At 32.8% G+C, this 16,955-nt stretch overlaps 1 protein-coding gene across 1 annotated transcript in view; it reads right to left on the bottom strand.

The window, feature by feature from the left end:
* Nucleotides 1-12,255: 12,255 nt before the first annotated feature.
* Nucleotides 12,256-16,955, bottom strand: part of LOC114332917 (myosin heavy chain, non-muscle) — a 257,019-nt gene continuing 252,319 nt past the window's right edge. Inside the window, exon 15 of the mRNA XM_028282706.2 lies at nt 12,256-12,430. Coding sequence (XP_028138507.2) covers nt 12,349-12,430 — 82 coding nt within the window. The 3' untranslated portion in view covers nt 12,256-12,348. The remainder of the gene's footprint in view (nt 12,431-16,955) is intronic.

Here is a 16,955-nt window from a genome sequence, read left to right as displayed (position 1 = left end):
ATAAAAATACCACATGTCTATTTTCAATAAAAAATCTCTAGTAGGAATTTTCGATATATTGGACAAAATCGATTTTCATTTTGTAACTTCAATGGGCTGTAACTTTTTTTATGTGCATATTTATTACTAAGGTAAGTTAGGTTCAATCGAACTATTTTTATGAATAGTTATGCGATTAAATTTATGACCTGTATTTTTGTTACACCCTGTAATTATTATATACTAAACCTATTCAATTATTCCTAAATCTAAAATTGGCTTATAATATTGAATTGAAAATAAAAAATCTCAAATAAACTAGGTTTTATTTCTTGATAAACATGCTACTAGATAAACGAAAAATGAAATGTAACAAAATTAGAGAGAGGATAAAAGAACAAAATTATTTTCAGAAATTTTCTACAATATGGTATTAATTGTATCTTACAACATTGAAAGTTATAATTTTAAGATTGCAAAACAACAAAAATTAAGATATTTCATACATTTTGGAATGATAACAAGACTATTAAAATAAAATTAAAGAAGATTTATCTAGGAATACTTGTATTTTTATGAAAAACGTAACAATTATCAGTTACCTATTTATTATAAGCTATTGTAAAGTCAAGTGCATATGATCCACTCCTATGATTGCCAACAAAGTCATCCTAAAAATATCGTAAAAAAATTTCCAAAAATTGTTTACACAATTTACATAGTTAATTAAATAACCACTTTATTAACAAAAAACATATCCGTAACGTACGCAAAGAGTACATACAGATTAAAAAAGAAACTCCAAAATAAATAATAGAGAAAGATTGAGGTTTTGGTTATCGAAGTCCATAAACTATTTATATCTCTGTACTAACAAGAACTCGGTACAACCAGTTTGGCAAGAGCATATAGTTTATTTTAACAAAATATCTGGTATAAAGAAGATCTGTTGATCGGATCGGTACTAACGGTTCTTAGCTTAATATCCAACCCCAATCAATTACGTTTATCTCTTGTTTGGTGGTTCTGTAATTTCAGTTTTTCATTCATCTAATAGCATGTTTACCAAAAAAATAAAACCTAGTTTATTTGAGATTTTCTAATTTCCATAGACCAATACTATTTTTAGAAACAATTGAATAGGATAATTTGTTTTTTCATACATTAAATTATTACTAAGTTTAATAAAAAACTATGTATTATTATATTATTCATAAATATTTATGTTTTGTGATTAAAATTATTTCAAATATTATTAAAAAAAAGTTGAAAAAAATTGTTTAAACAAATTTGATGGTGTATATAACAATTAATTTATTTAAATAATGCATACTCGTACTTTACTCAAATAGTACATACACATTAAAAAAAGAAACGTCAAAATCCATAGGCGAGAACAAGAGATACAGCTAACAGTTCCTTCCCCCTTCTCATCGATCTCCCAAGTTTCAAGGCCGGCCGATTTTAAGAGTCACATTTTGAAGCTTTGTGGACGATTTGTTTAAAAGTATATATTTTTTATATTTGGTACATTAAAATTCTGAAGTATGTTTTTTCAAATGTGACTAATTTGATTTCGTAATTGTTATAAATAAAGCTGCTGTGAATTAAAAAAGGGGGAGGGGGCAACTTCGTCCCTGATTATCCTAGGACAATTTTTTCTTTTTTTAAATTTGTATAAAAATTCAGTATTTCTAAATATGAAAGAATAATTTTTCTACGGGTAATGGTTAAAAAGTTATTCTAATTGTTTATAAGCCAAAAATCGACATGTTCTTGCAAAATAATTTTGCTATACTTGTAATTATTTTTTGTCATTTTTTTTAAATTAAATTATTAGTATAGATCTTCTTCTTTCATAAACTATCCAAAGTATTACTGTAGCTTCATCATTTTCTGACTTATAGTGTTGCAAAAAAAATTAATTTGGGATAAACAAATTAAATAACTTTTAAACTATTTGACCAATTGTTATAAAATTTAGCGTATAATTTCAGCACCAGAAGTCCCAGCATTTCGTGTAATAAGAAGGTTCTAGGTTAATTTTTACATAAGTTATGAATATTTATAGAAACTCAAAATTTATGAATTATTTTGCAATTTTCTAAGCAACAAATAAGGATACACATATGCAGCGAAAGCCATATTGAATGCGATGTTTAAAGTGCTTCACTTTTTAGTAATAGACGAAAAAAGCGAAAATTTAGCGTTTTTTGATCTTCATTTGTTTATAACTATGTATATCATCAAAATCGGCTGCAGGAAACATATAGGTTATTATTATAGATGTCCACACTACTCAAAAAATTTGGTATTGGCCTGGAGGGGGTTGTGTCACCAACAGGATATTTTTTGCCTTATTTCTCTGAACTAATGGGCATAGGCGTAACCAGGATAATCCTAAGGGGGGGGTTACATCTACGTGAAAGGGGGGGGTTACAACTACTGGAAATATCTGAGGGATATGATGTTAAGCGTATAGAGCTGAAAGTACATCCCAATGGGGGGGGGTTACAACCCCCAAAACCCCCCCCTGGTTACGCCTATGCTAATGGGTACATTGTTACAAAACTGACTTGACTACGATCTTTTAGGCACTAATATGTAGTTTTAGTTGACTTTATTTATTTTGAATAACTTCTAAACAAATGAAAACACTGAATTTATATCTTTTATTTTACAAACTACAGTATCTAATTTATTTATTACACTAAATCTTATACTTTATCTACATAATTACAAATTCAAAAGTAGACCGCGCCCGATACATATCAAAGTACACCGACGTATTCAAATTCACAACTAAACTTACTAATTCCAAAAACCTCTATGTATACATTATTACAATGTTCCAGAATAAGAAAGATTATTACGGAAGAATTCATCTTATTCTAGAATAACAATCGAAGGGTTATTTACATAAATATCAAATAAGCATTTTCTAGAATGAAAAAGAAATATCGAGGTGTGTACCTTTTAAATAGGTCCCCCTTTTAACTGCATCCACAAACACATAAATCAAATTCGGTAAACAAAAGAGGTCTGTTAAATTATAATAAATAGGCAAGGAGCTGAAAACAGTCGTCTGACAAAATTATGTCACAACATACAACATAATATTCGAAGGATCGTCATGCAAGACAGAATTACAAATACACCCATCCAAGAAAAGCTTCAGTAAGTACACACCACTTCGGGAGGTGATCATAAAGAGCACTAAAAATTCAAAATTAAAAAAGACAGAATTCAAGGAGAAGAATGTTAAAGCATCCGAAAAAAATGTTAAATGGCTGTCAGATAGAGCTAACATTTTAATAACCGGGAGTCAAAACCAGATGAAAGCTCCAAAGATGAAATGTCTCTTACATTACATCAGATATTATTCCATTGTCAAAACTAACAAAAAAAAACAGAATAGGAAAAGGATTAAAATCTGTATTTCTGACATCAACTTCACATAAAACAGCAAATTGAAATATTAGAGCTGGAGAATAAATACAAAATTGAAGAGAAAAATGAAAGAAGATTAAGAAAAATAAAATACAGTAAGAAAGGTATTTAAATAAACGCCAACTTTATAAAAAAGGATAATATGAATATTCTTCTGAATCGAAGGCGCAAATGTCACCTCATGATAATAGCAGCAATTAAGGCTTTCCTGAAAGTGATGCCAAAAATAAATTATCTGAATTAAATCCCCGAGAGTTTGTGGGGTAAGTTATAGTAAAAGTTTACGGCAAAACCAAAACCATTTCGAATGATTTTGATAGAATAAAGGATTTGTATTTGATAAATTAAGAGCCATCTTAAGAGCTTTGAGAGATTGTAGAATCGACTACCGATATTCCAATATTATTCAATATATACGTCCCGAAAAGATTGGTCATAAATTATACCACAGATTCTGGGGCCAAAAGTAGATTGATTGAACTTCACTTACCTATATACAATAGTGCACACACAAGAAAGTTACAGCCCTTTGAAGTTATAAAATGAAAATCGATTTTTTTTCATACATCGAAAACTCTCAGAGATTTTTTATTGAAAATGGACATGTGGCATTTTTATGGGAGCAACATCTCAAAAAAAATTAAAGTGAAATTTGTGCACCCCATAAAAATTTTATGGGGGTTTTGTTCCCTTAAACCCCCCCCCAAACTTTTGTGTACGTTCCAATTAAATTATTATTGTGGCACCATTAGTTAAACACAATATTTGTAAAACTTTTTTACCATATTTTGAATATTTGTCGAATCCACCATATATTTGTATATGGTTACGTACGATTATAGAGACCTGTTAATAATCTGAAAATTTATTTATAATTTACATTTTTAGGTATATTTTGAAAAAGAAGCTACATCTCGATAAAAGGTGACATGAAAAAACGACTAAGAGGCAAAAGTTTTAAAAACACTGTTAGTCGAGGAAATAAAGCTAGAAAAATGGCAAAACCTCGCAATTTTTTCGTCCAGCATCGATTTGTACAAAAATTTGGGATTAGGCTCATTTCATCCTCTAGTTCATTTTCTATATTGAGCCGTTGTACGCTTTTGGTTTTTTAAGGGTGAAAATGACCCCTAAAAAAACTACTTGTAAAAAATTATAAAACAACATTTTAAACTTTAATATTGTCAACATTTGGTTCTTATTAGTTACATAATGATTGTTTTATGCTTTAAGATATACTATCATAATATTTAAACCCTTAAAACCACCCTTGTTGGAGCTATATATAAAAAATTACTTATCCTAAAAGAATAATTTCGCCTTGCATCGATTTACATTAAAATTTGGGATTAGGATCATCTCACCCTGTACTTCATATTCTATAACATGCTCAAGGGCGTCGATTATTTTTAGGGGTGTAAACTACCCCTTATTGTCAAAAATTATATAAAAACATTGTAAACTTTAATATGGGTAAAATTTGGTTTTGATTGGCTAAAAATAATGATTGTTTTATGCTTTAGGATATAATATCATAATATTTCAACCCTTAAAAACCACCCTTAAGAACATTATAATTTTTATAAGTAGATAATTTAATAGATCTATACAGAAAAAAAGTATAATTAAAGAATTACAAAAACATTTATTTACAAAAAAATACGAATTTACAAATATGTATGTAGAAGTACAAATACACATTGTTTTTAAGTCATCTTCCAGTATACGAACCAGTTCTGTGGTATTATACTATTATACATGCATTGAAAATGTTCCACAAGCGGACTATTCGAATATTTCAAAAAAACGCGTTTTATAAACATAGCTCTTTCATTTTTGGCGATAAAAAGTTTTTTTCAAAAATGATTTTGTAGGATTTTTGAAGAACTATAAGACTGTGTAAATTAAATTCCGTTAGATCCCTTACTTTTTAATTGCGGTGGTTTTAAAGGGCTCGAATAAGGGGGTGTTTGCTCGTAAATAGAGGTTTTAAACAGCTATATCTCGCTAACTATTCACTGTAATGAAAATCTATGCAAAATATAATTTTAGTTATTAAAAAAGCTATAATTTAGTAATCTATCATTTTTTTCGTATCTCCAGTATTTTTTGAGATATTTGGAAGTAAAACGTGAAAAATACGAAAGTGCAAAAAATTAATTTTTCTTTATTTTTTCCAATTTTTCTAAATTTTGGCCTTTTAAATAGGTGAAACTTCTTGGGTGTACTGACAATATAAATATACAAGGAATTACAGAAAGGTGAAGACCAATTTTTTATTAGGAGGGTAGTTAGGGGTTTATTTTCAATGATTTTTTCGTAGAAAAAAGCAGGTACCGACTTTTTTGAAGTTATACTTCTTTACCGGCGATAGAGGGTGAATTTTTATATGTTGAAACCTATCAGCCCGGCGCATGCGCATTATAACTTTGTTCTGATTGGATGTTCAAATGACATGTCAAAAATTATCCGATATGGCAGCTGTAGGACAGCTGTGGTTTGGAGGTAAAGGTAAAGGCAAACAAATGTATAATATATTAGTTTTATTGTTGTGAGGACAGAAACAAAAAAGTTTATAATATTGTAGTGACTTTTAAATAGTTTTTAAAAGCAACAGGTACGTAATAATTGTTAATGTACCATGGGTATAAACCTACCTATTTGATCTGCCAAAATACATAGTATGTAATACTTTTATTCAGTGGCGGCTCGTGAGTAAAAATATCGGTGGGGCACTTTTATTTTGAGCGGCAAATACAAAATTATGAACACCGAAAAAATGTTAGTAAAAGATAAATGTTGCTAGTAGCTACATGTATCTTACTCATGTACTTACCCATGTATCTAAGGATTCTAGTGAATAGCCTTTTTTTTTCATCACTAAGTGGGGAATCTGCTAACAGACGTCGGAGGTAAACATTTCCGAGAGTGCTGGGTTCCTGAGCTAAACCCTCATAAGTGTTAAGTCGACCAGTTTGGCCGCAAGTCGGACCTCCCTGCCCTCCGTAACTCCGATGTGGCCGGGACCAGCTAAACCCCACCCCTCTCATACTAGGGCATCAGAGTGGAATCGCTCGTTAGAGCATAACTTCTCCCCGATGTCCTTCTTTTGCCCGATTCTCAGCCGCTCGTCATCACGCATCAGCTTCCATCTCTCGCACTCATCCGACCACCACGTCCTTTACCACTTTGCTATCAACCACTCCTTCTTCCTATCTCTACTTTCTCTTTTATCGACAGCACCTTTCTCTCATAAATGTGGATGTTATCCCACCATCGCTCATACATCACCATATTTTCTACCATTTCTCTCACAGACTCAAAGGCTCTCTCTAGCTCATTCCTATCCCTTGCCTAGTCAATAGTCCTTGTTTATTAGTAGTTATAAGTTCACAATACTTCCAAGCACATCACCACTCCAATATAAAAAAAATGTCTTATGCCCTAAACAGTTTTTAATTAGCACTATTGTATTTTAGACGCAGGATTTATAATTCAGTTCAATGCGACGTGTTTTTTGGCTTGCAAAATGGTCAATTACGAGTTCGTTAAATTTGTGGCAGTTAGACATTAATTGTTTTTCAATGGACAGCATCGCTAGGGCATTGAGTCGTTCTTCTGACATCGTATTCCGTAGAAATGTTTTTATCCTCTTTAGGGTTGAAAAGGATCTCTCTGCTTCTACTGTTGTCATAGGAGTTGTTCATGCAATGTTAATTAATTTAATGGACTCTGAAAACAAATCAGTAAGATTGTTTTCAACAAAAACCTCAAGCAATGGCACGAGACCACTCGCCGTTCCAAAGTCAGTCCTAGCGTATAGTACACATAGCTCCGATTTTAATTTGGTGGCATCTACAAACGGATAATGTTGCAAAACAATCTTCAGCTTTTCTTCGGGAAAAATAAGTTTATAGTCTGGAAATAATTTGGGATCGAATAGTGCTGCAAGAGTTAAATGGGCCGTGAAAGAAAGTCGATCCTCAATAGTGACCCTTATTAGATCACAAAAAATTTCTTTCGCCGCCACGTTGTTATTTTGCTGGGTTCGTTTTCTTTTCCCAGTCGAAACGCTTGGACTACTGTCATCAATTATTATGTTATCCCTGATAGTTTGAATTTGATTTTTAAATTCCTGTATAAATATTTGAATTCTTGCAGGATCTAGGGCTCTTATTTGCAGTTGTTTATAAAGAATCTCAACGTGCGGCATAATATTATTAAAAAAATTCAGCCAGTATAAAAACATATCATCTTTTAATAACATAAGTAAGCCCGAAGCTTATTGAATGGTTTGAGTATCTCGTTCGTTTTCAATGATTTGTTCAAAACATTGCATGAGATCGTCTTTGTGACTGAATATGGTGATTACCGCTCGGCTGTTGAATGTCCAACGAGTATCGGATCCCCGGGGGGCGTTTCGGAGAACGAGAAAAGAAAGAAGAAAACCCAGCTAAGTTAGCAAAAAAAAACTTTTACTATTTTATGCTCAGAAGCTGCCTTCGAGACAATCAAATTAAACTGGTGTGCATAACAATGGATAAAATGAGCATACGGAAAAGAACGTCGAATTATTTCTTGAACTCCATTGATTTTGCCTGACATGACAGCGGCGCCATCATAACTTTGGCCAATTAACTTATTAGGAGTATGGTTTAAGTTTAAATTATTCAATTGCTCCAAAATACACCTACTAATGCCCTCTGCATTATGAGAATCAGGTAAAAAATATCCCCAAAAACGTTCAAAGATTTGGTTGCCAAGGGTATATCTCAAAATTAAAACCATTTGATCTTGAACGGAAACGTCAGTAGTCTCATCAGCCTCGATTGCCACATAAGGAGCCCTTTCTACCTCTTTGCTTATTATTTCACGAGCTACATATAACATTGAATCCAGGAGTTCGTTTTGAATAATTTTTGAAGTTCCCAAAAATGTTGTATTATTTTCGGTTAAATGTTTTGCCAATATCGTGTCAACTTCTCCCATTAAGTTGACAAGTCCCCTAAATACTCCAGGATTCGTAGATGTCACACTTTCATCGTGACCTCTTAAAGCTAATTCAAACGCTCCGCAAAATTTAATACAGTCGATTATTCTATTTAAAACATACCTGTTTTAGGTCACTATCTCGTTATGTTCCTTTATTGATCTTCTAAAAGCCGAATCTAACTGTGATTGAATATTTATTGACCCTAATAATTGGTATTCAACACAATAGTGGATGTGTTTGGAGCTAACATTGTGTTTTTTAATTTTCTCTGAGAGATGTTAGGATATCGACAATAATGAAGTCAGAATTGAGAATTGTACACTTAACAGATCGAAAACTACGCTCGGGCTGTGTCCTAGGAGAAGTATACTGGTGCGATACCGACTGCTAAGCCATACACCGTAACGTTGCCAGTTAGTACCTGCATCTGAGGATATTTCTTATTTCGCACACGCAAGTCATCATCTAGCGAAACGATATTTTTCTAACTTGACAACAGTGAGCCCGGTCGCTCAGGAAAGAGCCCTTCCTCGGGTGCGGGTATAATTAAAAATTACACTGTGTAGTAGTTTTTAATCAATGGTGCCAGTGGACGCTGTTAATTTATATTTCTAAACTTTTTGGAGCTTCGCGTCGCATCGACTGAATATTTATTAGAATTTTAAATAAAGAAAAATTCATTAAACATAAATTGTATGAGATATCTACTACATTACATGAGCTAGTGGGAGGGCAGTGCCCCAAGCGCCTCCCTGCCACAGCCGCCCCTGCTTTTATTTATATAATTTGATTACCATCAAAATTTCTATCAATATTCACCTAATATATTTCTTACTCTATGTTTTGTTGTATTTTTTCAATTTTAAATCATTTCAATTCAAAATTAAAATAATTTGTTAAATTTTCAAAATATCAAAATATCACAAGTTTAATCCGTTTAGTTAGTCGATCTTCGTAAATAATGACACATAGTGTCCGTGGCTAAGCGTTGAAGGCGAATGTATTCCAATACCAACCGCGCTTATCAGCGCTGGTTCGAGTCCCAATAGAAACTTTCTTTTTTGTTTTTTTTTAATACATTTTATATAAGTATATTTATTATATAATTGTATTTTCAGAAAATACGTATTTAGTTAAAAAAATTTTCGACAATTAATGTTCAGATATCATTTGTGGCTTGTTTAATGTGTTTTTGTGTGTTTTATTCTTTTATTATTTTAATTTTTGGCACTGTTCTAATAAAAATGTTTGAGAAGTAGTAAGTATAAATTAGTTTAATATTTAAACAAAATATAAATAAAAAGTATATTAATTTCATTTAAATCATATAATAGAAGTATAACTTCTTACGTGCGTACAAAGTACAGACACATTCTTTTTTTTTATCATAAATCGCTCTATTTTCATGTTAGAAATTTTTTATTACTATTCTTTGAAAGGTTTAATTGTATACTTGAAAATAGATAATTTAAGTTTTCCTCGAAAATGCAAAGTTTTCCCCTTATTTAGCTTTGAATATGTCAAATTATGCATTTGACAAGAAAAGCTAACCTTTAACATGCCGTATCTCGGTTTGTATTGGTCTTAAAGCTATTATAGAAAAAGAATTTAGTTTGTGCTACTAAAAGATACAATTTTGTTATCTGCAGTTTTTTTGGATTAAATGCATATTTTTCGAGGTACAGTGGAACCTCGATAAGTCGACCCCCGATAACCCGGAAGTCCGGCTAACCCGGACCGATTTTCATCGGACAAACATTTCAACAATAAAAATGTATGTATTATGTTAAAACATTTTATCTGCAGCCCAGCCGCTTCTGGAATGTCTTAAAAATATCGAATTTCATTGATAAAACTTCCATTCAATCATAATATAATATTTGAGAGATAATGGGTATCTGTGTAATTTGAACTATATGATAGTAAAAATGACTCATGCACACGGCGGCGGCAGAGCTACATTCATTATCGCAAAAAACAGACACCTGTTATTCCTTTATTTATTTTCAACTGTCTTTTAAAAAATTGTTTTTTAAACAATGGTCTTTTAAACAATGAAAGAGTCACTGTTCTTAAATTACATAAGCAGACCAGACGAAATTATTGACACAACTAAACTGACTGAGTTTTTTTACCTAGAAATTAATAATACTCTATTATTGTCTATACTAAACTCTATACAACCATAGGTAACTGTGCATATATATTTCATATTATTTTGCTTAGTATACTGTATTTTATTAATTTCTACCATGCTCTCCGGCTAACCCGGATTTTCGATAACCCGGATCGGCCGCGGTCCCGATTAATCCGGGTTATCGAGGTTCCACTGTATTCTCAAAAAACCCTCTAAAAAGTCGATTTTTTCGACGAAAACCGTTACTTTCAAGCGCGAATAACTCGAAAAATATTAGTTTTACGAAGAAAATGTAAAAAATATTTTTTTCTTAGAATTACTTTTTACATCGATTTACATGGTTAAAATGTAATAAAAATTCCCACCTCAGAGATGGGGTGACAACCACCCCCAAGGTTTTAGCGTACAGCGGCATGATATAGAAAATGATCCTTGGACTATTCCCTACTTTCTGTGAAAATTTCAAGTAAATCCATGCTGGACGAAAAAATTGCGAGCCAAAATGCTTCATTTCCTCGACTATGTGTTTAACTAATGGCACCACAATTACAGTTTAATTGGAACGTACACAAACATTTGGGTGGTTTAAAGGAACAAAACCCCCATAAATTTTTTACGTAAATATATTGAAAAAGAAGTCGCATCTCAATAAAAACTGGCTTCTCGAAAAAATACTAGGAGGCAAAAAAGTTTTAGAAACGTTGTGTTTAACTAATGGTACCACAATAATGAATTAATTGGAACGTACACAAAAGTTTGGGGGGGTTTAAGGGAACAAAATCCCCATAAATTTTTTATAGGGTGGACAAATTTCACTTTAATTTTGTTTTAAGATGTTCCTGCCATAAGAATGATACATGTCCATTTTCAATAGAAAATCTCTAATAGTTTTCGATATATTAAAAAAAATCGATTTTCATTTTGTAACTTCAAAGGGCTGTAACTTTTTTTATGAGCACATTTGTACTAAGGTAAGTTAGGTTCAATCGAACTATTTTGACCCCAGAGTGTGTGGTACATATAATGTATGACCAATCTTTTCGGGACACCCTGTATATGCAAATACCACAAAAGCAATAAACCTCCATACCCAAACTCAAAAAATAAAACTAAAAAGGGGAGTTAGACAAGGAGACAACATGTCACCAAAACTATTCAATGCCGTAATGCAGCATGCATTCCAGGTGTTAGAATGGGAAAAAAGAGGGAACCACCTACGATTTGCAGATGCATAGTTCTAATAACTGACGACTTAAAGGAAGCCCACGAAATGCTGCAAGAACTGCAACGATTTTCTCAAAAAATAGGGTTTCTCCCCATCTTTGGTGTTCCCCTCATACTCTTCCCAGTAACTTGCAAATCAGCAATTCTTCATAGTGGGTGATTAACGATAATTTATTGGGTTTGTACGTTAAGCATGCCCGAGCCATCTTAGTTCATGCTCTATCATTTTGGCATGAATTTGTGCCACTCCAAGACTTGTTCTAATACTTTCATTCTTAATTTTATGCTTTTTTTGTCACCGTAGTCATCGATCTAAGCATTCTCTTTTCCTCAACGCGCATTCCGTATCTCTCTTTTTTCTACTTCTTTTATGTTTCTTTTACTTTAAACGACTAAAAGCATTGTTGTTTAAGGTAAAAGAAATTATAAAAAAGCAGTATAAAATTTGACACATAAATAGTACTACACGACATAATAGCATAAAATATTTATTTGAGCCAAAAATTTGTTGAACAGAGAACAATCTAACACTATTTATCCTTAAACATACTACTGCTTTATTGACTCATCTCTCACTACTGAATCTTTTCTTGAGTTTATATTCTGTACTATTTATTTCTTCCTCGTGTAGAAGACGGTGCGAAGAACTAGAAAGGAAATAAGTTGTTAAATAAGCTATGTAGCAACATTTATTAAGGGAAATCTAATCTAAATCTATTAAAAGCAATATTAAAAGTGGACTAAGTTGTGGTCTAAAAAATTAAGAACACTATTTTAGGTACAATAACTGCTTTAACAAAAATGTTATGCGAGTAAATTTAATAAATTTTCCTAGATATATAAAAAATAAATCATAAAAACTATTACAAATATTTACCAAGCAGAAACATACATCAACGACAAGAGTTTATTTTTAACTTAATAACATAAATATGTGTCCTCCTTCAACATTAATTGTTGCAGAACATAATCAATTAGCCTATATTTGTCCACTGCTGAAAATAGGTTTCCAGTAAAATTTTCCACTTCTTCTCTGTATTGAGTTCTTGCATTCAATTTGTGGTGATGAGCTTTATATCATCTGTCCACAGTCCATCTAGTCGGTGATCTTCCTCTGCGTCGAGATGCCTCTTATCTTGATCGCCATTCCAGAATCTTTCTGGTTCATTTCATTATTCCATTTTTATATAAGGGAGATTTCCACGTATAGGAGAGCCATCCCAACAGTGAGACAGTTTTTTTTAGTGTAATTTTGTTTTTATCCATCCAAAATGAAAAAATTAAACGCCAGCATAGGCGTTGACATTTATATTAATCTCTCTTCAAGTGAAATATTTGTAACTTTGAAGTTTGATATTTTTTTGCAAGAATATAGATAGGTGCATTTGTCTAACTGTAGGACATATACCTATGCAAAAAATCCACAAGGAAAAAGTTTTCCTGTAGTTGGCTGTATACCATGTGATACAAAAAAACAGTAAAATCCTGTATAAAAGGCACTTGCCGTCTCACTTCCAACATGTGAACAAGTCATTATAGATATCTAGATCTCAGATATTACCTAGGGCAAATTAGATAATATTTTAAACAGCCAGGCTTAAGGTAGCATTTTATACCTATGTTTCCTTGACGGACTACTTTTACTGGGCTTTGACCCACATATTTTTGTATAATACTATCTTGGTGGTTAGCATGTACATTGCACGTAAGCACTGATGATGACTGGTAAACCAGTCGAAAACTAGTTATGTGAATTTGATGTGGCCCTTTTGAGGGTTTTTGAATATACCTTTTATATAGGATTTTACTGTTTTTTTCATACCTATGCCTTACAGTGAGACACTTTAAATCCAACAGTGAGACAGGGAAAATAAATGAAAATATATAATCTAGCATGTCAAAAAATCTTATTTAGGCTGTTGTGTTTTGAAAAAGTTTATTGAGGATATTATTATTCAGATTAATATATCATTCTCATAAGATAATTTTGATACTGATTGTTGCGAACATAGTTTATAAATCATATTTATTGAACACAAAAGACACTTCCAAAATAAACAAAAAAAGATACAGAACATCGTCGGCTAGTGTGCCCACAAGGAATTGGGGGTGGCATGATGAGCTTAATATCTTTTAAGGCAACAATAGGTTCATCTGGAATATTAGGAAATACAAATTTGCTGGTGCCCTTCGTTTGTTTTCTAAGATACGAAATTTCATACTCTTCTGACTCATTTCTTTTCAGGACTTTTCCAACATAATACACCTTCTCCAATTTTCCAGGAAATTCCACGAACACAAAATCATTTTCTATGGGCTTTCTATGAAGCTCCTCAAATCCATCTGGATTGATTGTATAGTAGCAGTCATCCGCTGAGGATGAACCAAGTTCATGTTCCTCTTCTGAGCTTTCAGAACTATCTTCAAATATTTGTTTCTTGACCTTTTCTACTTTTTTCACTTCGATTTTATCAATTTTTCTTTTCTTCGTAATGCTTCGTTCTTCTATGGCATCTTTTTCGGGTGTGTCAGTAGCTATAATACTTTTGCCCGTTCTTCGCGTATTTTTAGTGTTCTCCTGCTTTTGGAAAGCCCTTAAATTCTTCTGGGCTTTTAAAAACATCTGTGACAGTCTTGCCATTTTTATCGTTCTGTTTTTCTTTGTTGATGTTGATGTACTTGGTAGATCGATGGACTTTTTTTGGCTTACATCATCTTTTAAATCGCGATCGGTAACAGCGCTTGGTAGAAAGTCTATATCTGTGAAGACATTGGCATCGTATGGATATATACCACACTTTTTGAATGCATTTATAATATTGCTCGGTGTGAGAGCTTTTTCATGAGCAAAACCGACGCACTCAGCTACCTCATATATTAGTATAGTATAGTTGATCCAAAGGATGGCATAACCCAGACATCCAAAGTGAAAGTTATCCTTCAACACCAAATTGTTCTATATCGTCCACACAATGTCCAGAAAAAAGTCACACCATTTTCAGCGTCGGGTTTGGGGGGAGAGGGGGGAGAAATCGGTAAATTCGTAGTTTTTTAAGTTTTTCGCCAATATTTCTAAAACTATGCGGTTTAGCATGAACAACCCTCTATACAAAATTGTTCTACAGTAAATTTTAAATAAAAAAGGTCCTATGCATAATCTTTCTAAAATGAATGGTTCCAAAGTTACGGAGGTAGTATATTATAACTGGTCCAAAAAAGGCCTAACCAAAACATCCAAAGTAAAAGTTTTCCTCCAACACCAAAATATTCTATATGGTCCACATATTGTTCAGTAAAAAGTTACACCATTTTGAGCGTCCGGTTTGGGAGGGAGATGGGAGAGAAGCCGGTAAATTAGTAGTTTTTTTACGTTTTTCGTCAATATTTCTAAAACTATGCTTTAGTGTAAACAATTTTATATACAAAAATGTTCTACATGAAATTTAAAACAAAACATGTTCTATACATAATTGTTATAAAATCAACGGTTCCAGAGTTACAGAGGGTGAAATGTCGAAGTTTTCGATACTTTTTATATTTTTTGGGCAATATTTATGATATAACTATACCAAAAACCCAGACATCCAAAGTGAAAGTTACCCTCTAACACCAAATTGTTCTATATGGTCCACATAATGTTCAGAAAAAAGTCACACCATTTTGAGCGTCGGGTTTGGGGGAGGAGAGGGGAGAGAAATCGGTAAATATAACAAGTATCGAAAACCTCCACTTTTCACCCTCCGCAACTCTGGAACCGTTGATTTTAAAACAACTATGTATAGAACCTTTTTTGTTTTAAATTTTATGTAGAATATTTTTCTATAGAACATTCCTTACGCTAAAGTATAGTTTTAGAAATATTGACGAAAAACTTAAAAAAACTACTAATTTACCGACTTCTCCCCCATCTCCCCCATCTCCCCCATCTCCCCCCCCCCCAAACCGGACGCTCAAAATGGTGTAACTTTTTACTGAACAATATGTGGACCATATAGAACAATTTGGTGTTGAAGGAAAACTTTTACTTTGGATGTCTGGGTTGGGCCTTTTTTTGGACCAATTATACAATACTACCTCCGTAACTTTGGAACCGTTCATTTTAGAAGAGTTATGCATGGGGCCTTTTTTATTTCAAATTTAATGTAGAACAATTTTGTGTAGAGGGTTGTTCGTGCTAAACCGCTTAGTTTTAGAAATATTGACGAAAAACTTAAGAACTACGAATTTGCAGATTTCTCCCCCCTCTCCCCCCCCCCCCAAACCCGACGCTCAAAATGGTGTGACTTTTTTCTGAACATTATGTGGACCATATAGAACAATTTGCTGTTGGAGGATAACTTTCACTTTGGATGTCTGGGTTTGGGTCTAACTATACCATACTATATGGAGATTCATTATAACATGTTGAGAATGCTTTGAATACCCCCACATCTAGTGGTTGCATCTTATTTGTGGAATGAGGAGGAAAGATTAGAATTGTTACTCCGGTGTCTTTGGCCAAATTAAGAACACGAATACTAAGATGACTTTCATGATTGTCATAGATTAAAAGCGATGGATTTTCTTTAGAGCTGTTAGAATATTTTATAAAATGCTTTATTACTTCTAAAAAAAGATCAGCATTCATCCACCCACTTGGAGTAGCAAGCCCAACGTTCCTGATGGGGAGCCTCGTAGCATATGCTCCTTTAGATGCACCCTAGGAAAAACCATTGCTGGTGGTAGGTATTGTCCCGTGGCATAAACGATGCAACAAGTGGTAACCAATGTACCTCTCTCCCCACTTGTTACCTTGCTAACTTGCTTTTCTTAGCCCCTTTCTCAGCAACAACCTTTGCTGATTTTTGAACCGTCGTAGTCGTAGTGTCATCCAAATTGTAGATTCTTCTTCCGTCAGCAAACGCATCAGTTCTTGAATATATATTCTTCAAATTTAAGTAAAAAATTGAAACATTATGTCTATTAAATGACGTCGCACGGGATAAACTACATTCTTCGGGGGTGCGAAGCGACAGTCGAACATGTCCCTACACCCTCTTATTCCCCCTCCCTGTCTTAGACCATCTTTTCTTATAAAATTTTCTGACTTAAGGTTTCTAGTTATATGTACTACTTTTTTTTCTTCTTTTATGGCCTTTGGGATTATATGTACTTACTTCAATAAAAATGAGG

Source organism: Diabrotica virgifera, chromosome 1, assembly GCF_917563875.1.
Source record: "Diabrotica virgifera virgifera chromosome 1, PGI_DIABVI_V3a".
NCBI lineage: Eukaryota > Metazoa > Arthropoda > Insecta > Coleoptera > Chrysomelidae > Diabrotica > Diabrotica virgifera.
This window is presented reverse-complemented; position numbering and strand designations above follow the sequence as displayed.